Source organism: Pipra filicauda, unplaced genomic scaffold (genome assembly GCF_003945595.2).
Source record: "Pipra filicauda isolate LSUMZ 115617 unplaced genomic scaffold, ASM394559v2 scaffold193_size2426894_pilon, whole genome shotgun sequence".
Lineage (NCBI taxonomy): Eukaryota > Metazoa > Chordata > Aves > Passeriformes > Pipridae > Pipra > Pipra filicauda.
This window is the reverse complement of record NW_024104302.1, coordinates 347,212-373,269: the sequence shown is the minus strand read 5'-3', so window position 1 is coordinate 373,269 and position 26,058 is coordinate 347,212. Positions and strand designations below refer to the sequence as shown.

Here is a 26,058-nt window from a genome sequence, read left to right as displayed (position 1 = left end):
ATTTGGGTAACTTATTTTCGTGAGAGAAAAACTGCAGCTGCTGCCTAAATCCATAAAGCTGAAATTCTTGAACTCGTCGGTTTGTTAGTGGTGTTTTAACTTTTTCCAGAGACACTGAAAAGGATGAGCAGCAGCACAGCCAAGCTCTTGGCTCAGCAGTTCCACATTGATGGTCCCATCAAAGTCCTGGAGGGTTTAGTTTTCCCACTGCTCGTTAGCAAAGTGGTCCCAGTACCTCAAATCCACCTTGTGTTATCCTGCCAGTGAACACAAGCTCCCTCTGACGTGGATTCCCTGCTTTCTGCTCTCACAGCAATATTCCAAAGCAGGCCTGTCTTTATTGTCCAGTGGACATGGAAGGGAGGTGTCCAAAATCAGTTATGGAATGGGCAGGTACTGTCAACTCTGTCCCACTTTTCTCTTGATCTTTGCAGAGAATCCAGGGAATTAATTGTCTGTGGCACTTAGAGAGCACTTTGTGATGCAGCTGTACATCCCCTGCTTACCCCAGAGGAGTCAGAAATGTCTCTTTCTCAAGCGTGTGGAGGGGAGTTTAGGATGCCCCTGACTCATTCTTTTAAGGAAGAGATCTCCAGAACTTCTGATTAGCACCTTTCACCAGCACTAGAAAAAAGCAGTAATTAAAATTACAGCTAAATACCAGTCACTGGAGGCTCATCTGGTGATTCATGGCAGACACCAGAGGCGAAAACAAAAACACTTTGAGAGTTGCTGCTGCCTGTTTCAGGTGACAACTGTGTCTGCCAAGGACCTTGGTGGCCTTTTGTGCAGCCTCTGATACTCAGCATCAAGCAAGAATTTCCACAGTCGTAAAACTAAATTTAAAAAAAAAAATCATCTGTGTGGCTTCCATCAAGTTTATTTCTTTTCAGAAAACCTGATGAAATGAAGAAAAAAAAAAAAAAAAGCTATTTCCTGACAAAATATTGTGGCCATGAGCATCTGTAAGCCCGTGGTCCAGCTCTCATCCCTTGGATCCTGTTGGCAAAACATGTGACTCCAGCCCCCTCTTAGAGCTGAGGATGGATCTGAACGAGGCAGAAAGGCAAGAACCAGGGAAGGACAGAGTCCTAATGCAGCTGAGCAGAGATGTGTTGCTTTTCTTGACAACCTGGGAAATAGGAATTAAGAAATCTACTATTTAAAAGGAACCTTTTTTTTTTGTTGTTGTTTTTCCACTTGGGTTGCTAGCGGTGTAAAATGTAATTTAAGCATTTCTGTTACCAGTAGCTGAGTAGGAGACGTTTACTTTTATGTGTGTTTTCCCTTCTGCTCTCCCCATTCACAGCCCCGTTGTGGTAACTTCCTGAAGGTGTAATCTTTGTAGCATGATTGTACAAACACCCATATGAGATTCCTGACTCTTTGTTCTCACTGAAGTATGTTAAAGCAATAGTAGTTTTACTTCTGTCCTCCTTTTCTCCACCTGCAACTTCGCTACTCCCCTGTCCTAGAGGAATCCTATTATCCTGCTATTCATTGACATGGATAACTGCAGTGTCCCTATATTCCTTTATTTTTATGGAGAAAACACAGAAGGGTTTGTTACAATGGATTTTAACACCCGAGTCATGGAACCATATTGTTGAAACTCTGTAAATTTTAAGGCAATTTTCTGAACTCGCTTGAAAGTGGAATGTTGCATTCTTTTATGCTATTTCCCGCTTCCTATGTAGTTTTATTCAGATTTTTTAACCTTCTTTCTAAGTTTCAGCCTCCTGTGTATTAGGTACAGTATTTTCTGCCTTTCATACTTTGTAATAAAAACGGAACATTTGTAGATCGACTGCAGTTCACTGTGTGGTGAGTTAAACCTGGGGGGAGCTGGGGACTGAAAACGAGCTTCCTTCACCTCTGTGTGGAGTTTGTTGCTGCGAAAAGGAGCTTTGTCTTGCCCCCTGCAAAGCTCAAGTGTATTGATCTCCCATCAATACCCAAACAAACTCGATAATTCCGGCTACTCTTAAGTTGCAAATTACCCCAAATAATTATATTTTTAAGAACTCAGTCACAACAGAACTCAGCAGAAGGGGTAATGCAGCTGTACTTTAAATATTTGCCTTCTTAAAAATCTGCTGCAGGGTCCCTGTGTCCCAGTGTTGTTCATGCTGATGTTTTCCCACTCCTTTGCTCGTTCTCTGCACAACAAATGGGAATTACCTGCTGGCATGTTTTCATTTTTAAGATGAGGGGAAGAGGAATGTTTTTAAATTCAAATAATTGGTCTCTAAGGGGGTTTTGAATACAGGCAAATTGAAGACAAAGCAATTAGGCACTTCTGTAGCTTTAAGTCTCTCCTGTGCAGGGTGACCTCTGTTAAAGGGTGTTTTTCTCACTGGTGTCGTGGCTGGAACTGGGACTGAGATGGAATGGAGTGGCAAAGCTTGGAAAGTTGTACCTTAGGCCTTGGCAAGCAGGACTGATGACTTCACTAAGTATTTAGATTAACTCTAGTTCAACTAAATTGTTGGGTTTCTTTCTAATTCTTTGTGTACTGGCTTGGAAATAAAAGCTTATTAAGCTTCATGTCCACAGTGGAAAGAGTTGCCTGCAAAGATGCTGCAGTGGCTTTTAAGCTATATATGGACTTTGTTCTGGCAATCCCTGTTTGGATAAGATGCTTTTCTTCTAAGAATTGTTTGTCTTTTTACCCTAGAATTGTATTTGCATCCTCCTAGATTATTTTTCCCCTTGGATCTGTGGAATTCTCCAGGGAAATCTTCTCAGCTCCCACTCTGGTGGGAGGAGGCAACCTGTGAGATTGGAGCTGCTGGTGCAAGAAGTCATGGACTGGTAGGTGATGGGAGAAGCAGAGTCCCTGTCAGTGAGGCAAAACAGGTGCCAAAAAGTCCTGTGGAGGAATGTGGGGAGAAAAAGAGACAAGCAGAGGTTCTCTCTTTTGTAAGTATTGAGGAACAACCAACATCTGGCCCAGCTGGGTTGCTCTGTGACCTTGGGAAAGTCACTGCTCTGATACCAAATGTAAGTGAAAAGCACATTATTAATCCTTGATCAGTAAATGGCTTGAAAATACTTAAAAATGAAAGAAAATCACCGTGGTAGCAAGCAATAGGTGTAGAGAAAAAGTGGTGTCTGAGGTGATTTTGGGGCCTGTGACTATAACAAGCATTTAATTTTGTGCTTTTTCATTAATGCTGCTCTAGAAACTGTCCAGGCTGCCAGCTCAGAGGAAGCAGTGAGATAAATGCATATAATATTTTTAACATCCTTCCTCCTCTTCCTTCTTTTAATTTTACCACTCCACAAGCAGAAAGGCTCCTGGTTTTTAACCAGCTTCAGAGCCCCCTCTGCTGGAATCTGTCCACAGCCAGGCACAGCCCTCAGGAATGGGACAAGGACAGGTACACACGGTTGGGAAGGACTGCTCCAGGCATGTTTTGAAGGATTTTCTCATGATTGATGTGCTGGAGGAGAGTTCTGGCCAACATATCTCCTGCCACACTGCCCTGAATTTGGATAGCAGTGATAGTTTTTCCATTAACTCTGTTTTTGAAGCTGAGGACACGACAAGGAAGTGCTGGGAGAAGCAGAACTGCCTGGCATCAGTGAGATGACTCAGATCTGCAGAAAAGAGTGCAGAATGCTTCCATGCATCCTTTGAAGATTGGCTGCCCCATCCCTGGAAGTGTCCAAGGCCAGGTTGAACGGGGCTTGGAGCAACCTGGGCTGGTGGAAGGTGTCCCTGCCCATGGCAGGGGGTGGCACTGGATGGGCTTTAAGGTCCCTTCCAACCCAAACCATTCTGGGATTCTCTGATTCTATTGACAGGGTTTCTCCTCCTCCCCCACTTTCTCTGGCTGTGGAGTCCAAGATGTAGAATAAGGAAGTTTTGGCATGGGACAAGGAGCCTGGAGCCTGCTCAGCTCCTCAGGAAGGATGTGTCTACCTAAACAAGAAGGGAAACAGGAAGGAAAGAAGAAATAGTACATCTGATAGCAAGGAAAAGAGGCTCTTTGAGTCAGGTACACTTCAGCAAATGGAAATACTACCAAAATAGAAAATAAGACGATGGCAGAGTGATTAAGACACTGGGGGAAGATGCCAGGAGTTAAATCCCAAAGGTCTACTCCAGACTTCCTGTGTAAGTTTTAACGAGTCACTGTCTCTCTGTGCAATGCCCTTAAATCCCTAAAATAGGGATTACACTTCCTTTTCTTCCTTGATGCTGCGTGACAGCATTGAACCATTAGGCCTCTATAAAGTTCTTTTAAAACAAATGGGCTGCCTGGAAATGTAGGAGCTCCTGGAGAGTCTCCATGAACATCTTTACTGATGATTTTACATTAAATGGCCTCAAACAATCTGAATAAACAGGAGAGTTAAGTATGTTCTGTAGCTGCTGTTTACAGGAGTGAAACTTCTCTGCTGGAAAGCTGCAGTTTTGGAAGGTCAAGGCCAGGTTGGATGGGGCTTGGAGCAACCTGGGCTAGTGGAAGGTGTCCCTGCCCATGGCAGGGGGTGGGACTGGGTGATCTTTAAGCTCCCTTCCATCCCAAACCATCCTGGGATTCTGTGATTATGCACAAAACTAGTACAGCATTAAGGTGAAAAAGGAATTACACTTTTTTTTTTCTCAGGTTATACAAAATAGGGGTGCCTATTTTGGTAGAAAGTTGGATTCCTGCTCAGCAAGGATCTACCAGCTTGTAAGGGGGGGAAAAAAGGGTGTGAGGGTCTGTAGTGGTCCAAAAAAAGTCCTGATGGCACTTCATGTAGATAGTGATGGGAGAATGTCTGGAAAATGGGGAAACCAGCAGATAAAATTGTTGCTTTACACATTAGCCTTGACAGGTGGGTGAAGTGATGAGCTGTTAAGGACAAATCATTCTATTTTCAATTTGAACGAAGAGGGGAGGGGGGGAAGCTTCAGTGAAATCCAGACACCCCGGGCAGTTGGGGATGGGAAGAGTGAGTTTCTCCAGGGTGGGTGTCTCCTACCATCTGCTGGGAGCTCCTGGCTCCTGTCACAGGCTGCAGCTCGCTGCTCTAATATCTCTTGGACTTAAATAAACTGAGTTTCTCCATGAAGGACATGGAGTCAGTCCCACTTAACAGGACTTCAGCTGAGAATTTTATGTGCAAACATGTAAGAGCTGCAAGATAGACAAAAATATCAAATGGGAAGGTGATGATGGAGTGGTTTGAAATCAGGGCTGGTGCAGTGGAGAATTGATATTAAATTCCTCCCTGCCAGGGCGTGGGGTGGGCTCTTCCCTCTCTTAGGAAAAGCCTTTTTATAATGACCTTGGCACAAAAAGCGAGAATTAAAATCAAATTTGGTGATGAACAAAAGTGTGAGGCTTCAGTAATTCGAAGGAACTGGAATATCTTGGAGATCTGATGACTTTGAAGAGTGAGAAATAGAGATGAGATTAAATGTAGCAGGCTGGGAATTTAGGGACAAGGAGGAATTTGTGAGGGATACTGAGAGTGTTTTACTTGGAAATCAGTGAGGAGAGGAAACTGGGATTTAGTGGTTGATAAAGGATGGTGATGAGCCACTATGAAGCTGTGAAAAGGAATGTCAAAAAGTGGTTCCAAGATCACTGATGATGCTGTCAAATGAGAGAGGAGTTCAAACTGGAACAGGGGCAAAAAGCTACTAGGAGGATACCACAAATACAAAGCTTGTGTTATGAAGGGAGAGTGGCTGGGTTTCTATTACAATGAAGCCTGAAAGGAGATATGATTATCTTTGTGATGTATTTAGAGAGACAATTCCAGGGAAGAGGGAAGTATTACTTAATTAAAAGGATAATCTTGACATGGAAACAAATGGCTGCAAACTGGGCATGGAAGTGGGATAGAACAGACAAAAAAAATTAGAAATGCTTTCCTGGCATCAGAGCAATAGGACAGGAGGGACTAAAGAAAAAGAGAAGTATCAACACTCACAGCATCAGCCTGGTTTTGAGATGGAAACTTCAGAGTGGGATCTGTGGGAGTCATGGAGTCCAACCTTCTGCCCAAAGCAGGACAGCTGCTCTGGGTGAGCAGGGACAGGACCAGGGAAGGGCTGGAGCTGTGCCAGGGCAGGGTCAGGTTGGATCTCAGGGAAAGACTCTTCCCCCAGAGGGTGGTTGGCACTGCCCAGGCTCCCCAGGGCAGTGGGCACGGCCCCAAGGCTGCCAGAGCTCCAGGAGGGTTTGGACAACGCTCTGAGGGACAGGGGGGGATTGTTGGGGTGTCTGTGCAGGGCCAGGGGTTGCACTGGATGGTCCTCGTGGGTCCCCTTCAACTCAGGATATTCCATGATTCAAAGTCAGATTATTGGCTTTTCCCACAGCTTCTTCCTCTCCGAGGCTCAATCTGTGGATCAAAGCATTCCTTCACCCATTTCCATGTCTACCTGCTATGACACCATGAGATCCTTTTATTACCCCATCTAGACACTTAAAAAAAAAAAAATACAAAAAAATCCATGATATCACACACAATGCTGTCATGCTTTGGCTAAGTCCCAAATTCCTCCTGGTGAGTGGATTTAGATTCCTTCACTTGCCCACACCTTTGAGCCATTTCCCTCTCCAATCTAGTTCCCTTCTCCTGGCTGGAGAAGAAATGTGGCTTATCCAGTTGCTGTAACCCCTGTGACATTGCTGCTGTGTTGTTTGTGAGCAAAAAAAAAACCCTCCCAAAGCCCTGCACTTGCTGCCAGACCTTTGCCAGATTGAAAAGCAGCTGCTAAAACATCTGCTCGAGGTGGGTTTCCCAGCAGCAGGGTGGCCCTGGCCGCCCCAGGGAACCAGGGCTGGGCTTCTTTTTAGAACAACAAACCCCTTCTGCTGTTCCTTTTGTGGAAAAGACACTGTGAAAACATCAGCCCACAGGTGGGATGGGAGCAGGAGCTGGGAAAGAGCAGCTGGAGGCTGGATGTCACTTTAGAAGGTATGATTTGATTTAAACATGGCCCGTGGCAGGGGAGTGCAGCAAGATGATCTTTAAGGTCCCTTCCAGCCCAAACCATTCCTGATTCTATGAATTTTGAGTAGAATTCCTGAGTTAGATTGGCCAATCAGCCCTTTGCCCTAAAATCTATGAAAATCTGTTGTGTTTGGTTTGTTTGGGGGGGTTTTCCTCCTCAAAGTTGTTTGTATTTAGTGTCACTTTTTTAGCAATAATATACTCTGCTTGTGGTCTCTGTGTTCAAATTGGCTGGTCAAAGCAAAATGCTAAAGCTGAAAAAAAATCATCATCAAGTGAGTGAATGTGGCAGGTCAGCAGTTCCACTCCTGAGAGCAAAAACACTTTCTTATTAAGATAAACTCCTAAATGAAAGGGGAGGAAATGCTGAACTCTAAACACACCAGGCTGGAGGTCACTGCTGCAGGTTGGAGCCAGAGCTTGATTTTAACAGACACAGTGTGTGATTGCAGGGCTTAGAAACAAGACTGTGGAGGAAATGAAACAGGGGGTTTGAAGGCTTAAAAAGCAGAAAAGCTGTTTGTTTATTCTGCTACTTTGACATTTGTCACTTATTTCAGGCCCTGAGGGAGTGGGAATGACCCGTGGGCCTGGGGACATTGTCCAGGTTTGAACAGCTCCTAGAAGAGAAATCTCTTGCCACAGGTGCCCTGGGTGATGCTCTGGGTAATTGTGTCACTTTTTTTTTTTGGACACCAAAAGAATCTTGCTCTCAGAATTTTGGGGGCCTTTTTATCACTCTTGGACTGGGTTTGGTTTTGGTTTTTTTCCCCCTCTTAAAAAGGTGCTTTGAAAGCAGCAATTAAACTCATTGCCAAGCTCTGCTTGTGAGGAGAGAAACCAGCAGGGTCAGAGAGCTCGGGACCTGTCCCTCCTCCATGATACTTGGAAGCTGTGGCCTTAGGAGCCCGAATTTGATGTTCAAGAGTCTCTCCCAGAACTTCCACTGAGAGTTTCCCAAAGTCAAAAATAGTTTATTACCCCAAAGTTCAAAAATAGACAGAAATCATAGATTCGGAATTACCCTTGATAAATCGCTTAGTGCGTCAGTGCTAAATATATTGAGATTTGGAAAGGATTGATTGAGCTCCGTTAATAATTCACAGTTCGCTAATTAAGCTCAGTTTAACACCGGGCTCTAGGACCCGGCCGAGGGGGCGTGGCGGGGCCGCCGTCAATCACTTTGATTGACAGCCCCGTGGGCGTGACCCGCGGGCGGCCGAGGGGGGCGTGTCCCTGCCCCCAGCGAACCGGGTGATTGACAGCAGCGGGGTGGGCGGGGCGGGCATGTGCCTCCCCGAGCTCCCATTGGCCCGCGGCGCCGCCGGGCGGGCGCTGATTGGCGGGCGGGCGGCGCGTGCCGCTGTGATTGGCAGGAGGCGGCGGCGGCGGGTGCGCGGCGGTCGCCGAGAGGGTTTGTTTGTGCCGGCGCGGGGGGGGGGGGGGGCACCGACCGTGAGGGGACCCCGCGAGGGGACCCCGGGACGGGCCGTGAGGCACCGCCGACCCCCCGCGCCCCGCCCGCAGCGCGCCCGCCGGGAGGAGGAGGCGGCGGCGGCGGCGGCGGCGCGGGGCCTGGGAATGTGGCGGCCGCGGCGGCTCTGAGCCCTCCCTCCCCCCGCCATCGGCCCGGCCGCCATGGAGCCGCGGCGGTGACAGCGCCGACCCGCAGCGCCCGCCGCCCGCGGCGCCGCCGCCCGCAGACATGGGTGAGCAACCGGCGGGGAGGCCGCGGGGAACCGGGGCCGCCTCACGGGCCGGGGGGGGGGGGCAGGCGGAGAGAGGAGAGGAGGGGAGGGGAGGGGGCGATGCGCCCTCCGGGATGGATGGGGGGGTCCCCGCGGCTCCGCTGCCCCCGGTGCGGCCCGGGCCCGGCCGGGACCTGCCGCGGCCCCCGCAGGGCGGAGGGGCCGGACGGGACCTGCCGCGGCCGCGCTGCCCGCGGGGTTACCGCGGCACCGGCAGCGCCGCCGGGAAATGGTGGGGGAGGATTTCAAGGATTTGGTTAAAATGGTAAAAAAATCGTGTGTTTGCGGGGAGCACCGTGCCCCCTCCCCTGCTGCCCCGGGGCTTTGCTGAACTTGGCCCGGTCGGGCTCGGGGAGCTCCTGCAGCCTCCCAGGGTCAGGCTGGCTCTTCTTGGGACGGGAGTTGATGGGCTTCGGATTAATTGGGGGAGTTTTTGGTGTTAATAGTGGCTTGGGAGTCCATCAGAATAGTATTTTCTTTATGGGGCTTCCACTGAATTCTTGTTTGCCATTCTCAGCCCAGGCAGCAACACGTAAAAATAAGCAGAGGAGTTGGAGGAACTCGTTTGCTGCGAGGAGTTGCCATGACTGAAATTGATTGATTAATTGGAATTAATTTGGATTTGGACTCTATGTCCTGTATAAAAAACTGCTTATGGGGGGGGGATTATGCTTCCTAATTCCCCTTTAAGTTTAAAGAGAGGTCTCCTGCTAGAATTAAATTCTTAGTTGGTCTGAACCAGAACTTATTTATATCTGCATATGGGCAAGGGAGTTACTCCTGTTGTAAGTGTGGAGTTTCATGGCTTCATGGGCTACAACTTCAGTGTTTCTTCCCTACAGCCAAGTTTAGTTTTCTGAGCCTGTCCTTCATTTAGTCTGTATGCATAAATAGTTCTTATATTTTGAATTCATAAAGCATTGCAAATGCTGCTCAAAGCTAAACTCCAACAACTTCAATCCCTCTGTGCTCTGGTTTGATTTGGTAAAGACAACAAATCTGTGCAGATCCATCACTAGAATTCTCTGCCGTAAAGAGAGGCACGGGATTATCTCTCTGTACCTCCTCTACAGAACCAGGCAGGTGGTTCATAAGCTTAAAATTGTTGAGAAGGAAGAGGTTGGATTTCCATGGAAGCATTTTCCAATGGCAGCTGAATGTGTGTTTGTAAACACGTGAGTGCAGAATGAAAAAGTACAATTTCATGGGCTGCTCCACCACAGCATTGTGTGTGTCATGGCACAGCTGCAGATCCCTTACAATGGGAAAAATCCGAGTTTATTAGGCAGTTGCGATCACATGATCTAATTAATAATGGACAGTGGGCTGTATCATGCTCTGCTTTTCTTGCATCTTGTGTTTCATGACCCGCTCTGGAGGACACGGGGGGGTGGTTGGTGTCACAGGTTGCTGGAACTCACCTGGAGCGGTTCTCCAACCTTGCACCTCCAGGGCAATCCCTGAGGTTTATTTCCCTCCAGACACCTTGGCAGGCTTTAAAATACAGATATTTGCTTCTCACATGGAGAAGCACGAGGTCCCTGTGCCGGGAGGGCCGCGCAGTGCGGGGTGGGCGCTGGGCCGGCCCCGCTCCGTCCCGGCGTTCCCTCGATCCGCTCGGTTTTCCTGCCTGTGTCACTTCCTTCCCTTGGCTCACACACGCACCCATGGCCACAGCTCAGTGACACCCGGGGGGAGGGACAGAGCTGCGGCTCAAATCCCAAATCCCAGGCTTTTCCTTTAACTTCTGGGTGAGAAGAGGGACCCTAAATATATCCCACATGTCCCGTGTCTGTGGTAGTCTCTGATTTTTCATCTCACTCTACAAACCAGTCACTTGTGATTTCCTAAAAATTGGGCAGAACAGCGTTTTGGTACCACTAAAACTGCCCACAGCAAAGGACTCAAAATGAAACTTTCCAAGATTTTTTTCATGGACCCAATTTGTGTAAAATTTCCTCGTTGCCCCTGGATCTGCCAATGGCTTGCCCCAGCCAACTTTGCTGTTGTGGGGGTAGATAACAGATTTATTCACTTTTTTTCCCTTCTAAACTAATGTGGCATCATTATCACACTAAATAAAACACCATCCTGGGTTAGAGGGGTTCACAGACTTCCTGTTTTTGCCCATGGGCAGATGCTTTCGCTGTTTGAACTTTGTGATTTTTTTATTTTTTTTTTATTTTATTTTCAAAAGAGTTTCCATTTCTGACTCGCTCAGACCTGTGTAAGAAGCCAGGGATTCGTTGAAATAAATGCTTTATGGAGAGGAATAGCTTTCTCTGGGAGCAGCAGTTCGCTTTTATCGATGTTATAAAAATCCTTGAGTGTAGTTTTTAAAACATGAAAAGCATTTCCTGGACAACATCTTTCCCGCACAAAGCAGAACTGTGTTTCCCAGACCTACTGGAGACCAGGCAAAACAGGGTCTCTCAGTGCACTCCAAGAATTGCTTCGTTTTCATTTGTAGCAACTTCTGTATTGTGTGATTAATGTAATGTTGCTCCATGTGCTTTTCCAAGTCAGTCTATGGAAATCCTCTGTTTTGAGGGAAATAAAGAAGTATTCATGCTTCTCAGCATTAAATCCATCACAGTGCTGTCCTAACTGGAGATGATTTTTCCCTACACAACCTCAGATCAGTATTTAACTTCATGTTTTTAAAAGATAAATACTCTGTCATTTCCTATCTCATCAACACAGGGATGAATTACAGCATATATGGTTTGGTACTAAAACCTACTAAAAACTGTATAATAAGATTCAAACTCACCTGAACCTGTTCCATCACCTTTGACAGAACATTAACTGTTCCAGTTTTGTGGAGATCAGTAAGATTTCAGCTTTGGCACAGAGGAAAGTGAGTTTGCAGTGACCTTGCAGGGCACTGACTGGGGTTTATAGAATTATAGAATATCCTGAGTTAGTAGGGACCCACAAGGATCATCCAGTCCAACCCCTGGCCCTGCACAGGACACCCCAGCAATCCCATCTTGTGCCTGAGAGTGTTGTCCAAACCACTCCTTGAGCTCTGGTGCTTCCAGGTGCTGCCCTTAGGAGTTTACTAGATTGTAAATTCTTGCCTCAGCTAATAAATAAATTCTCCCCGTACCAAGCTGCAATCTGTATTGAGAGACACACAGTCGGTTGGATGCCTGTCCTCCGTGCCCAGTTCCTCACACAAATGAGTCACTGGGAGACTCCACACAGCTGGAATTTGGGATCAAACACCTGTAACCAACCGTTGTGAGCGCTGACCCTGATTTTCCAGCGATGATATTGTTTCGGGGCGAATTCTTATTCACAGACATATTCTTTGACTTGATTTCTTGTCATGAGCCCTCAGTTATAAACTGCTTTCATAGCTGGTTTGCTTCTTGCCCAGAGGAGTGCTGCCAACACAAGCTCTTCCTCATCCTCCTGGTATCTGGCCAAACCCAAACTGCACTGTAGTGGAAAACTTGTATCCCAGCTCTTCCCGGTGTGTTTTGGGTGGTAGGAACTCCAGGGATATGCCAGTCCATAGGTTGTAGTATTTTGTTGTGCACAGTTATAGCCTTTGTCTGCCAGATGACTCCAAGGCTGTGCTTAATATCAGTCCAAATTGAAGAATACAAGTAAATTGGAGACACTCCAGTAAGGTAAGAGGTTAAATGTGAAGTTGGAAACATTTTTTTTTTTTTTTAAAGAAAAGTTGTGCTGTTACCTACCTGGAACTTTAGCTTCATTCACAACTGTTTTTCATGTTTTCCTCCCACAAGGGGTTACTTAGTGCTGAGATAGATCCCAGCAATTATTTCCTTTGGCCGATGTGCTCCTCAAAAAGCAGCCTCTTGCTTTGGTTGTGTTACTGACACTCCTCGCTTCTTTTACATGCAGTTGGAATTTCAAGGAGTGCTCTCTCTTCTCCACTGCCACAATGTGGTTATTGTCTCGTTTGGCTTGTCTTGGACAGCAGAGATTTGGTGGGTTTTGACTCTGATTTTTTTTACTTTCTCTGCTCTGCTTTCCTTTTTTAAGAGTTTCACTCTAATTAACACCTTCTGCAGATGCACTGGGAGGTTTCTTCCCCTCCATGGTCTGGCCCAGGCTTGATGTTTCTGGGCTTTGGTAGCAGAGTCTGAAGTCCACAGAGGATGTACCTCAGAACTTGGGTAGTCTCTGGACTGAGTTAGGACTCACCTGATTGTGGCCCTCCAGTACCTGAAGGGAGACAACAGGAGAGATGGAGAGAGAATATTTACAAGGGCCTGGAGTGACAGGACAAGGGGGAATGGATTAACACTGCCAGAGGGCAGGGTTAGGTGGGATATTGGGAAGGAATTGTTGGCTGTGAGGGTGGGGAGGCCCTGGCTCAGGTTGCCCAGAGAAGCTGTGGCTGCCCCTGGATCCCTGGAAGTGTCCAAGGCCAGGTTGGACGGGGCTTGGAGCAACCTGGGCTAGTGGAAGGTGTCCCTGCCCATGGCAAGGGGTGGAACTGGATGGGTTTGAGGTCCCTTCCAACCCAAACTACCCTATGATTCTGTGATCCTATGAAAGCTAAAGCAGACCTGGGCAGAAACTATTTGTTGTACCAAAGATATCATTAGTGTGACTTCTCCCTGGGACTTCTTTAGGTGTTTCTTCATTACAAATAGGTATATTTTTTCCCCCATTTTGCTTTTAGTAGCATTTGCTCCCTGGCTGCTCCACAGGCTGTACATGTCCCACATCTGTCATCTTCAAGCGTTGCGAAAATCTGGTTTGTTATTGAGACACTGATTAATTATGAAGCCAGTCTGTGCATAAAACATACACTGGCTGCTTTGGAGACACTCACGAACAAATGCATGACATAAAATTGAAGAAACAAATAGTCCCAGTGAGTCCCTTGTACAGAGAAATACAGATGCGAGTCAGTCCATCATTTAATGTTCAGCAGCTGTTCCCAGGACAGCTCTTCCAAATGCAAACCATTACCCATCAGACCAGTGCCACGAATCAGGAATGAGTGTTCAGCCATGGTGGATTGTTAAAATGAAGTTTCAGTTGTTTACAAATCAGCTTCAAAAAGTGCTCATTTCAGTTCAAACTCCTCAAAGTGATTGGGGACTTCGGGAGGAATTGTGCATTTCAAGCACTGCACACCCGACACACTGTCATCTGAGTAAGGCTGTGATAACTTACGGGGCTCACATCACTTCCAAAAACTCCAATTATCCAAAAATTAAAAAAGCCAAACAGGTTTACATTCAAAACTAGTGGCCAAGTCCACCCAGACTCGTTTGGAAAGGGCAGATTCTGCTGGGGATGTTCAGAGCTGATCAAATCACTGCTTCACATTTCATGCCTCAAGAATGCCTCAGTATCAGGAAGGATTTAACTGGGTGTATTATTTGCCGAGGAAACAAGACTTTATCCCTAAAAGCTCTCTGAGTCTTGCTGTGTGAGACACCAGGTGACTGTGCCAGGAGCAAAGGGAGGCATCTGAGGCTGCTTTGTTGGTCGTGGCAGTGCCTGGAGCACAGTGGCCAGTGCAGTCCCATTTTGGACAAAACTTCACATGGCAGCTTCTTTTACCTTTTCCAATTTCAAAGAATTTGAGATCATTGTCCTTGCTAAAGCAAAGGATTCTTTTCCGTGGCTTTTAGACCTTTTTGCACCATCCATCACAGTTACTGAGCATTTCCCCCCTTATATGTCTTCTTTTCTGTAGACTTCATACGAAGTTCTGCTAAATAAATACACTTCTCTCCTCAAAACTAACAGGCAATGGGAGAGAACACATTAAATGGGTTATATCAGGAATGTTCACTTCAGAAAGTAATTTTTAGTCAGTAGTACATACAAGAAAAAATTCAGTGTGTGTTTGTGTTTTCCTGCAAGGCAAGAAGCCTTGAATTGAACCTGCTGCGTTGCACTTTGCCAGCAGTGTTCTCAGTGCTGGACGATTTGAACCTGCTCAAATCAAATTTCATCTTGAAACCTCATAAAATGGTTTGAATTTTGTTCCATCAGCTTGTTCTGAGGGAAGAGAGGAACGTGTTGGGGCAATCAGTGCGAGTGGATTTGTGTTCAGGGACACTCCAGGATGGTTCTTCGCCCGGGTTTTCGTTTCTCTCTCTGCTGGCTGTGGTTTGTTCTGCTAACAGGCAAGAATTGAGAGTTAGCAGGATATAAAGTGGGAAAGAACAGATTTTTACCAGGTTTTCCTTGGCAGAAGCACATCAGTTTGCCCTTCCTAAATGACCTCTGATGATCTAGCAGATCTGCCCAGGTTGTACTGTTTGTTGTCAAGGCTTTTAAACACAATTAGGGGCTGGGCATATTTATTCTGATCCTTCTGTGACATTGGACAAGAGACTTAAAATTTATCTGTTTGTTTACTACTTCATGGTCTTCTGTTAGCTTGGACTTTCTGTGACTAAACAAAATCACAGTGTCTTTGCAAAGACCCTGAAAAGGTTTGTTGTTCCCCAAGAAGTGTCACAGTTGATGCTCACCCAGGCCACTTATTCCAAAAATTCTTGTGCCTCGCAGATGAACAGGAGGCCTTGAAATCCATCATGAAGGACCTGGTGGCTCTCCAGATGAGCAGGCGTCACAGGCTGCCTGGCTATGATACCATGAAGAATAAAGACACTGCTCACACCAACAAACAGGTAATGGGCCATTGAGGGAGCCCCTGAAATGGGGAAATGGGGGCAGAAGGACAGAGGATCTGCTGCCTCTGCTTCTGACAGGATTAACTCCCTCATCCTGCTCGGGCTGTGTGGCAAATATGGAAAAGTTTTATTTTCATATATATATTAAAATATAATATATAATATGTATTAATAATGTATGTTAATATATATTATAATTGTCATAATGTATACTAATATGTATAAAATATATAATATCTACTGTATTAAATATAGTAGATATACTATATTTTTATATATTAATTTACATATTAAATATAGTTATATTATTATATATACTATTATATACCATATATTATTATATAGTATATTTTTATATCAAATATAGTTATAGATTGATTTATATATTAAATATAGTAGATATCTACTATATTAAATATAGTATATATCTACTATATTAAATATAGTAGATATCTACTATATTTAATATAGTAGATATACTATATTTTATATATTAATTTACATATTAAATATAGTTATATTATTATATATACTATTATTATATATACCATATATTATTATATAGTATATTTTTATATCAAATATAGTTATAGATTGATTTATATATTAAATATAGTAGATATACTATGTATTATATATAAATAATTTTCTAATATAATAGAAATATAATGATATTACTAATTAATGTTATAATATAATTAGATTAATTAATATTACAATCAAAAGATATGCTAGAATAAATACAATTTTATATAATGTATAAATTATATTAAAATAGTATGTATTTTATATTGGTTTGTCTATATAAAATTAAAAGCTATATATAAGGATATATATGTAAAGTTATGTATTTTTTTATATATATATATGTGTGTGTGTGTGTGTATTTGATAATTTGCATCATCTTAGTATCCTGCCTTCCCCCCACATGTGTTTGTGATGTTGTTTGGTCTGATCAGCTAAAAAAATTTACCAAGTGTAAAAATTTTTAACTTGCCGTTTTTTTAAAAATGATTTTATTCCTTTTAAAGAAAAAACACAATGCCAGCAGTCCCCCCCTCCTGGGCAGCCCTGCAATAACAAACCAGTGTGCCTCTGCAGTGGAAGAAAAAAAAATTCCGGTGAGAAAATTGGCTTTATTTCCATATCAGCAATTATAAATTATGTGTAGGTTTCACCACTGTGTGCTGTGACCTTTATAGGATTCCTTTAAGCAGGTGTGGGAGGCTGGAAAAGCTTTTCTTTCCCGGCTCTCTCCTGATGTTACAGGGGGTACATGTTTTAGTGTAGTGACAGGACAAGGGGGAATGGCTTTAAACTGAAAGAGGGCAGGGTTAGGTGGGATATTGGGGAGGAATCCTCCCCTGGGAGGGTGGGCAGGCCCTGGCACAGGGTGCCCAGAGAAGCTGTGGCTGCCCCTGGATCCCTGGAAGTGTCCAAGGCCAGGTTGGACGGGGCTTGGAGCAACCTGGGCTGGTGGAAGGTGTCCTTGCCCATGGCAGGGTTGGCACTGGGTGGGCTTTAAGGTCCCTTCCCACCCAAAGCAGTCTGTAAGTGATGGAGGCAGCACTCCAGGTTTGTTCCACATTGCTACAGACTTTTTTCATGAACAAAACCCTGGTATTGACTTTCTGGTCGAAAGGAAGGACAGAATAAATCACTCTTTACTCTGTCAGTAGATGCTGGATGTCATTTAAATGAAATACTTCAAAGCAAAAGCACCAATTTCAATTGTTTGTCTGTTACTGTCTTACAAGGTTAGATCAAGTTGCTGGCAGTAAGACTGACATTAACAGGAGAAGTTGCCTGTGTCAGTAAAATAACTCTTTGCAGTTTGATTCCTGTTACAGGCTTTTAAGCCTTTTGGAGCAGGCTTTAAAGTTCATGTCTGTCTTCCTTACGCTTTGCCTGCTCGTAATCTACTTGTTCAGCTGGATCTGGGGTTTCCTAGAATGTGCTGGACAAATCCGTAGATGGAGCAGAACAAAAATCCTCCCCGGATGGCTTTGAACGGGAATTCAGGGATGTCTGAAATCAAAACCTGTAACCGTGATTTATGATACTGGAACGCTGAGGCACTAAACTTGGATTTGCCTTTTTACTCAGCTCTTAGGAGAGTTTATATGACTTACTTTAAAAATTGATGGGCTCACCGCTTTCAAGAGAAACTGAAAGCACTGGAAAGCTTAACTCCTCGAGTTTCTCTCTGGAGTGTGAACACTGAGATCACTTTGAACACCTTTTCTTAGGTCTTTAAAAAATAGACATGAGTGACCAGTGTCTGATCCCTTATGGAAAAATCAGCAAGAGATAAATGCCAAATTCCATCCCCCTTCCCTTTCTTCGGAATTACAGGTTCTAAAGTGTGCAGCGGAGTTGAGAAAGTGATTTTGGTTTGCTTAGGTACCAGCAAGTTAAAGAAAGGTCTCCAAAGAGCCCTGAAGATCTTTTTTGTGTTGTCTAATTTTAATTAATGAGAGCTGTGTTACTTGGCTGTTCCAGGACCTAAACCACGTCTTGAGGTCAGAAATTTAATCTGAAAAATGACTTGAATTCCATTTCATCCAAACAGTCCTGTTTAGCTCCCTTAGACTGGGCTATTTAGAATAGTCTAACATTAAAAAAAAAACTTACCTAGAGCCTTACTTCCCTGAAATCCTGATAGAAAGGGATCATTCCTCCATCCAGTATGTCTAAGAAACAAACTTACTTCTTTGAAAATCCTGACCCAAAGGGATCATTCCTCCACCCAATATGTCTAAGAACAGCTGTTTCATCAGGAGTTGGCTGGTGGGCATCTTTTATAGGATACTGTTCCTGTGCTGTTTGCTGCATTTTTCCTTTACTGCTCAATCCAGATGAGTTTGTTTCATTTTGGAGTCATTCTAGAGTAAGCTCTTTCTCTTCCCACATCTAAAAAAATTGTCTTTTAAAGTTACACGTGAAGTACCCACCTGCAGGGGGTCGTTGCTGGGACTGGGGAGCTCGTTTTCCCTGATCCATGCTGCAGGAATCCCATCCCTTTGAACTGAATTCTTGACCACTGGGCCTGCCAGAAACTTCCTCCAGCTAAAGAGCATTTCCTGGCCACGTTTTTTTGAAGTTCCTAGATGTATGATTGCCTATTGTCTGAGGCTTTCACAGATGGCTTAATCTATTCCAATCACATAAATTGTGCAGCAGAAATTATGGAGTCTTATCGGAGCAGATTTTTTCCCTTTTATTTTTATCTTTCTGACCTAAATTGGGATTTGAACTTCGATGTCCAGAGTTGAAAGTTCAGCACGTTGACTCTTCTGTGCCACAGAGCATCTTCTGAGTGTGCAGTGACTGCACAGGTTGTGTGGCTGTGCTTTGAACCACCCAGATACAGGTGAGGAGCTTTAGAAGGTGACACAGAATCAGCCTGTTTGTGACTTAGTTGGAGTTTCAGGGGCTGCATTTTTGCAAAAGCAGAGATTTAGTCCATGTCTTAAGAATGAAGAATAACACATAGGAATAACGAATAAGAATAATAAATAGAAATCAGAATAAGAATAAACAATAAGAATAAAAGGAAGGAATAAGAATAGAGAATGTATACATTCTCTGTATCTCTCTTCCATCTTTGCTTTGAGTGCTCAAAGAAAATTAACTTCAGTTAAGATTAATAAGCAGTTAGGACTCAATTTCAGATTTTTACCATGCAGTGTTCAAGGTATTTTAATTTTCCTTAAAAGTATCCTCTGTTTCAGTGACAGTTAACAAAAATTACAGCTCAGTTTTTACCCCTTTCCTTGCCTTTCTCCTTCGGCAGTTTCTCTGAAAAACATACCAGCCACTTGTTTCCACAGTCTACCTTAGCTTCCATCAAGAAACTTAAAATCCTATTAAAATCCTGTTGTGATGCATTTGTGTGGCAGAATGTGATTGTGAACTCACCTCTTGTTCTTTCTCCTGCAGAATGATGTCAGGATAAAGTTTGAACATAACGGGGAGCGACGGTAAGTTGGCCTTCAGTGCTTCGGTTCTTTGCTTACGAGAATAGTTCAGTCATCAGTAATTTAGGTTAAATATTTTGTTGGCTTCACTTTTCTTTTTCCTGAACGAAAATCACACAGGGAAGGCCGTAACAAACAGGTCACACACAACTTGGTTATTTTTAGAGACCGGCGTGTCATAAAACAGTGATTTATTTCCATAATATCTATTTGCAAGTGAATTGCAGCGATATTAAAAAGCTGTCCAGCCTGAAATAAATTCAGCCTGAAAGTCTCGCTTCATACATGTTCCCATTTTGTTTTATTTAACTAAAACCAAATGAAGCTGATCAAATCAGTGTCATTCTTTTCTAGTTTCTCACTTCCTGATGCCCTGTTGCTATCACTGTCCTGCTGTGATTGAGCAACAGATACAGCAAGGGAAGATTTTTTTTCATTGGTGTAAAAGTTTCTTTGTTATTTCCTTTTTTGAGAGACATTCTTTTACAAGAAAAACCCAGAAACAACTGAAACAGCAGCTTCAGTTTTTACAGCATTGTTTGCAATGGATAAAATTGCCTGGATATTTAAAAGTAGGTCTCAAAATGCCTCTTACTTGCCATAGCATTGAGAGGAACTCTCAAAACATTTAATGGCTGTGTGGTGGTGTGTGGACATACAGGAAGGCTCCAAGCTTGCCTGTGGTCTCTTTGAGTCTGCTCTCACTGAGGGCAAAAAGTGATCTTAATGATGGGTTACAGTTCCCTTATTTTGGAGGAAATTAATTGGATTGTAAGCAGGAATGTATGTGCTACTCCTCACAGCCATCCTATGGGAATCCTTTGGTTTCTCCCATTTACTTCCAACATAAAGTAGTTCATGGTTTCGTGATAAAATGCAAATTTAATGTTGATGGTACAACAGCACAAGTTGTCTGCAGGGATCCTCATACCAGGTCCTAGCAAAGGTTATGGCTGAGGTGCTGAAGCTCCTGCTCAAGTATCCTCCTTTGTCAAATTTGGGGATTTTTATCAGGAAAGCAGAAGCATTCTTTGTTGGCAAAGCAGGCAGTGGAGAATAATTTGTGATCTTCCCCAAAACTTGAACTGTTGCTTTCGCTAAAATCCTACGCGACGAATTCTGTCCCTAAAACAACCCTGACTTTTGGTGCTTGGGGAGAAATTTTAGAAGTGATCATCACTGGGGTCTGCTGCCTCCTTTGTCAGCCAGATCTTCTTCCTGTGTCAGGGGTTTGTGTGGGCAAAACAGAGGCAGGGGGTGCCATGTCACAGTTCCTTGTCACACCGTGCCAGGACGAGGGAACTCAGCAGCAAAATCTGTCCCCACGAGCTTCTCATCTTGCCTGTCTTCAACCCGGGTGCATTTCAGGTGGCACCGAGCTCGGGGAGGGGGGGAGAAAGGGTTTTTTTCCTGAAGTAACATTAAAATGAAAAGGTTGATTGTGTGTTAGTCTAATTATGCAGTTTCACTGAGGCGAATTCCCCGCTCCCAGCGCGGTGTGCAGTTACAGACAGGGAGCCTGCACCAGAATGTGAGTGTGTGTGCTTGGCTTCACAGCAGCTGCCAGATCTAACCACAAATATTTAAGGTGGTCAGGCAGGAATGGGCTCCTCAAACCCTGCAGTCCAGGATTTTGTGTTAGAGGAGTGCACAGAGTTTTTAAACTAATAGAATTTGTGGCACCTGAGAACAGCTCTGCTTTTGAATGTGTTGAGTGTAGAATGGGAGCCTTTATAAGGCACTGAGAGCTAAATTACATTTGTGTGGTGCCAGAGTACTATAATTTCGTGGATGGGTTTCTTAGGAATATGTAGAAAATGTTATTGTGGGCTGCTTTTTAACAAGCACAATTATTTCCAAATAACTGGATGTTGTAGGACTGGTAGCAAGATGAACCTTTCCTGGGAAGGGGCTGAGGAATCCAACTGACACAAGGGCTATTTAAAACAAAAGCTGCATCTCATGAGAGGATACCCAGGGCTGATGAAGCTGGATGCATGGATGGATGGATGGATGAATGGATGGATGGGAAGTTAAGCCTTTTATCCAAAGCACAGGTTCATCACAGAATCATAGTGATGGTTTGAACCCAGGATGGCTTTGATTGGAAGGGACCATAAGGATCATCTTGTTCCAACCTCCCTGCCATGGCTGGGGGTGCCACTCACTATCCCAGGCTGCTCCATCCTGGCCTTGGACACTTCCAGGGATCCAGGGGCAGCCACAGCTTCTCTGGGCAACCTGTGCCAGGGCCTGCCCACCCTCCCAGGGAAGGATTTCTTCCCAATAGCCCATCTAACCCTGCCCTCTGTCAGTTTAAAGCCATTCCCCCTTGTCCTGTGACTGCCCCTGGAGGGCTTGACTTGCAGTGTAGACACAGTGAGGTCTCATGGAAGCTGAAGGTGAGAAGCCTGTGCAGCAAAGAGGTGAAGAGTGGCTTTCTGAGCAGGAGGTGGCACAGAATCCCAGAATTGTGCAGGTTGGAAAAGACCTTTAAGGTCCTCAAGTCCAACCCAGCACCACCACCGTGGTCACCACTAAAACATGTCCTCCAGTGCCCCATCCACATGTTTTTTGAACACTTGCAGAGATGATGGTTCCACCACTGCTCTGGGTGGCCCTGGTTTGTTTAGAACAGTGGGTTGTAAACTATAGCTTGCATTTGAATCCTCCAGATTATTCTGAAGAGGGTGAAAATCATCCTTTTCCATGGCTGTCAAGGTAGACTTTGTGAATACTTGGTAACTTCCTACAGCAGAACATCCCAGCAAAATAAAAGAGTTTTAGATGCTTTCCTGGAAGTTCATATTGTTCCTCTGCCTGAAACATTGAGAGTTGCTATTCCAAGGCAGGCAAAACAGTAATAAAACCAAAGCAAAGTGTAGTGTCATTTTCTGAAAAGCCTTTATGTGCCACAGGGTTCCACAGGGTAACATTTTGCATTCCTGAAGGCTGTTGTTGTCTGTGAGTGTAAAACTCCTGCCATTCACCTGGGGAGGGAATGGCTGAGTGCTTGAGCTGGGGTTTAGTGTGTCACAAGGTCTGGGCCCAGGGACAGTGATCAGAATAATTTACATCTGTGCAGGTTTTGTGTGGAATAATTTAAATCTGGGCAGATTTTGTGTGTCAGTTGCTGAAGGTGCCTGAAGATAAAAAAATAGGAGGGAGGAAGCAGGAGAGTGTGAGACTGATCAGTGTAACGTGAATCTTCTGACTTATAAAAATATTCTCGATTGTTGCAAGTCAGCTGTGACACTGCTATTACAGCTGAAGCTATATTTAAGTTTTGGTCTATTTGGGCCTCTTTAATGAAAAAATAAAGCAATTTTTTTTAAATAAAGCAAACCATGTGTGACAAACATTTGCACAGTTAGATTTGGCCTCAGCTCTGGAGAAAAAACCCTGCTGTGTTGCACAGGTTTGGAACAAGATGATCTTTAAGGTTCCTTCCAACCCAAACCATTCCATTATTTGATGGAAAACTGGAAAGCCAGCGTAGTGAGTCCATGATTCAGATGTTTGGAGATGTCTGACCTGAGCATGCAGGGGACAGACATGGAGCTAAGGGCACAGACCACCTTTGGGAAAGAGGGTTTTCAGGTTCCTTTGTGTCCACCTGCTGTTGTCTTCCCTCAGGAGTTCAGAACTTACTTTGCTGTGGGAATATTTGTTGAAACTTTTAATATGAAATGCATTTTGGAGATTATTAGGGAGTGAATTTTGAGTTCAGGTACTCGGATACTTACATTTTTTATTCTTTTGGCCTCTGCAGCTTTTAATTTAACTCTCCCTGAGTGTGTTTTGTGCCCAAGGCAGTATTTTTTAAGCCAAGGTGCACGGGACATTTGTATCCTGTTTTGTGAAAGCCACTGATTCAGCAAAGGATACTTCTCTGCCCAGGGACAAAGGGATTCTATTTAAAATCTGCAGCTGAATATTGCATTTTGACAAACCATTGGAAATGGGCCAGAGATCAATAATTCCTCACTGAAACAGCGCGTGTAAATTTAAATTTGAAAGGCTCACTCCGTGCTTGAGGATGAAAGGAGAGCATTCAAATGTGTTTTTAAGGCTTCAGCCACCTGGTTTGATTGCATTGTCAAGTGTATTTCTGGTTTCAGCCGGGGGTTCTCTCTCATTCCAGGATCATCCCGTTTGTCCGGCCCGTGCGTTACGAAGACGTGCAGCAGAAAGTGAAAACAGCCTTTGGGCAGCCCCTGGACCTGCACTACATGAACAACGAGGTACAGAGCTCCCAGTGCTCAGGGCATGGCAGACACTCTCTGCACCACATCTCCCCCTCACAAATCCTGTGCCCGTAAATTTAATTTTCAGTTCTTCCTTCAATGCAAAGCACTGTTGAATCCCTGGTCCAAAGGCAAACACCCTGATCCTGACAAAGCCTCACGGTGCTGTGTGTGCTGTACAAACAGCAGCATCTTGCTGCCTTGCACTGGTGGTGGTTGGGAGACTCTCTTGGGGAAGTAAAAAAGGTATTTGAAGTATTTTATTGTTGAAAGCAACTCTTGCAGGCTGATATATATCCAGGGAGATCTTGTTACCCGGGGAACAAGGGGAGTCCAAGAACAGAGGAGGCTTTGGGGGGACTGTGGGCACTGTCAGCAGTGAAATAAAGTGACATGGGCAACAGCATTTGTCTCTCAGGAACTGGGTAGTCCATGTTAATAATCTAAAGTATTTTAGTGGCTTTCTCACCCTGGACACACTGGTTTTTCCTTGTTTTTATTGTCATGGTGTCGCCCTCCCACTGTTTGGAACTGCATCCCTAATGAGGGAGATGCAGAACCCCATTCACCAGTGAGAGTGGGACAAAAATGAGAGTTCTCCAGGGTTAATAACATTCCCATTTTGAGATGTGAGTGGGCTGTAGAATAGAGGGTGTCTGAGCCTGATTTCACGGGGTCTTATTAGCAAGTTTTAAATTCTAATTTGATTCCCCCTTTCAAAGTCTTTATCTTCTTCTTTCTCTCTGAAACCCAATTTTCACTTGATCAGTAGGTCTGAATTCATAAGTGCTCTGAGACCACGTTCTCCTCAGGGAGTCAGGGGCTGACAAGTCCCCGACTTGTTTTTTGCAAACAGCAAATTCAGGTAGCAATTAATATTTTTGTGGCTGCTGCTTTAGAGAAATTTGCACAGGGTCAGCCATTTCTCTGGCACGGGAGGAAAACCTCATTAAAGAGGGGACAGTGAGACAGTATTGGAATGAAAATTTGTGAGCAGTCAGAGTCCTGTCTTACATTCTGGTATTTTTCTGTTTGTTGAAACACCTGTTGTGGAAATAGACTTATTTTTTCTGTCTTTTCTAATGATTTTTTCCTGTTCTTTATTTTGCAGCTCTCTATCCCTCTGAAAAACCAAGATGACCTGGATAAAGCTGTAGATCTCTTAGACCGAAGCTCTAATGTGAAAAGCCTTAGAATATTATTGCTGTCCCAGGACAGAAACCATGTAGGTACCAACCTCTGTGACTGCAGCAAAATGAAGGTTTTTTACCCTTAACTCTCTGAAACACAATGGCAGTAACAGGGATTAGCAAAATCACTCTTCACAGACACAAATGCATGTGTTTATCCTCTTTGCTTTGGCTCAGCTATTATAGGTATCTTTTTGTTGGTTTTCTCCTTCCTGACTTCAGCAGCTGTTCAGGGACTAAAAACATTGCAGCTTTTTAAGCTGTTACGTGAAAGCCATTTTATAGCAAGTACCTGTATTCAGAAAACACTGAAAGAGTTTGGTTTGCAGAGAAATCTTTTACCTTTGATTAAGAGCACAGTGTTGAAAGTGTGTGTAATTATTTTGCCTTTCAGAGCACAGGTTGTCCTTGAAGACAAGCCTTTAACACTTCTTCCCTAGGTGAGAAGCCTGGGGCAGCTCCCGGGGATTTTTCAGCTCTGCAGCCTAATGCTTTAAATCCAGCCTTCCTCTATGGAAACTAAGTTGCCTTTAGCTAATAATGATGTATTCACACCCAAGATGAGTTTGATTGTCTTGGTTCACTCTCCTGTACCACAGGTGGCTGTGGCAGTGAGTGTCAACGTAGTTTGCTTTTTTTCAGCAGAAAAGATTGTACCATGAGAAGTAAATCTTTAAACCAAGCTCCAAAAGATGCCCATTTTGGACAGTGAATTTATCTGCAAGATGAGGAGTGCAAAAAGAGTCTGAAGTTTTCCTTGTTCCTGATCTGGGACTGGAAAACGGTTCCCTCATCTAATATCTCATTTTTTCTTTTTCAGAATTAAGGTCATGCAGCTTTTCAAGCCAAAAAACCTTGATAGCTTAGATATTTGATTTGCAAATTACCAAATTCTCTGAAGAGTGTGACACAAAAAGCTGCTCTGTTGGGAACAGCTTGTCGATCTCAGATGTTCATCCCTGTTCAAGTTCTGCAGGGAGCTCTGACTTGAAATAATCACACCTATAATTCTTGGAACTGTCAGGAGGACTTAAATACACTTCCCACTATTTTTTAATTTGATAATCCATGTTAATGGAAATACAGAGACCTTCAGGAGTGTTAACAGCCCTTTCCCAAAGGACTGGGTGCCAAAAGCTGGGAAGGTGTAGGAGGGGATGATGCTGTTCCTTGTCCTGTGCCCTTTCCCTGAGCATTTATTGCTGCCTGTTCTGAAGACAATACTTGGCAAGAAGGCCTTTGATCTGACCTGGTGGAGTCAGACTTCGTTCTGTGGTGTCAGG

General features: G+C 44.2%; 1 protein-coding gene across 3 annotated transcripts in view; it reads left to right on the top strand.

Annotated features, from left to right (window-relative positions):
• The first annotated feature begins 8,422 nt into the window (after positions 1-8,422).
• The window catches only part of MAP3K3 (mitogen-activated protein kinase kinase kinase 3), a 41,044-nt gene continuing 23,408 nt past the window's right edge, over positions 8,423-26,058 (top strand). For all 3 annotated transcript variants that reach the window (XM_039380355.1, XM_027747248.2, XM_027747240.2), the window contains exons 1-6: positions 8,423-8,675; positions 15,234-15,355; positions 16,390-16,479; positions 19,301-19,341; positions 23,483-23,582; positions 24,697-24,810. In XM_039380355.1, coding sequence (XP_039236289.1) covers positions 8,672-8,675; positions 15,234-15,355; positions 16,390-16,479; positions 19,301-19,341; positions 23,483-23,582; positions 24,697-24,810 — 471 coding nt within the window. In that variant the 5' untranslated portion in view covers positions 8,423-8,671. The remainder of the gene's footprint in view (positions 8,676-15,233; positions 15,356-16,389; positions 16,480-19,300; positions 19,342-23,482; positions 23,583-24,696; positions 24,811-26,058) is intronic.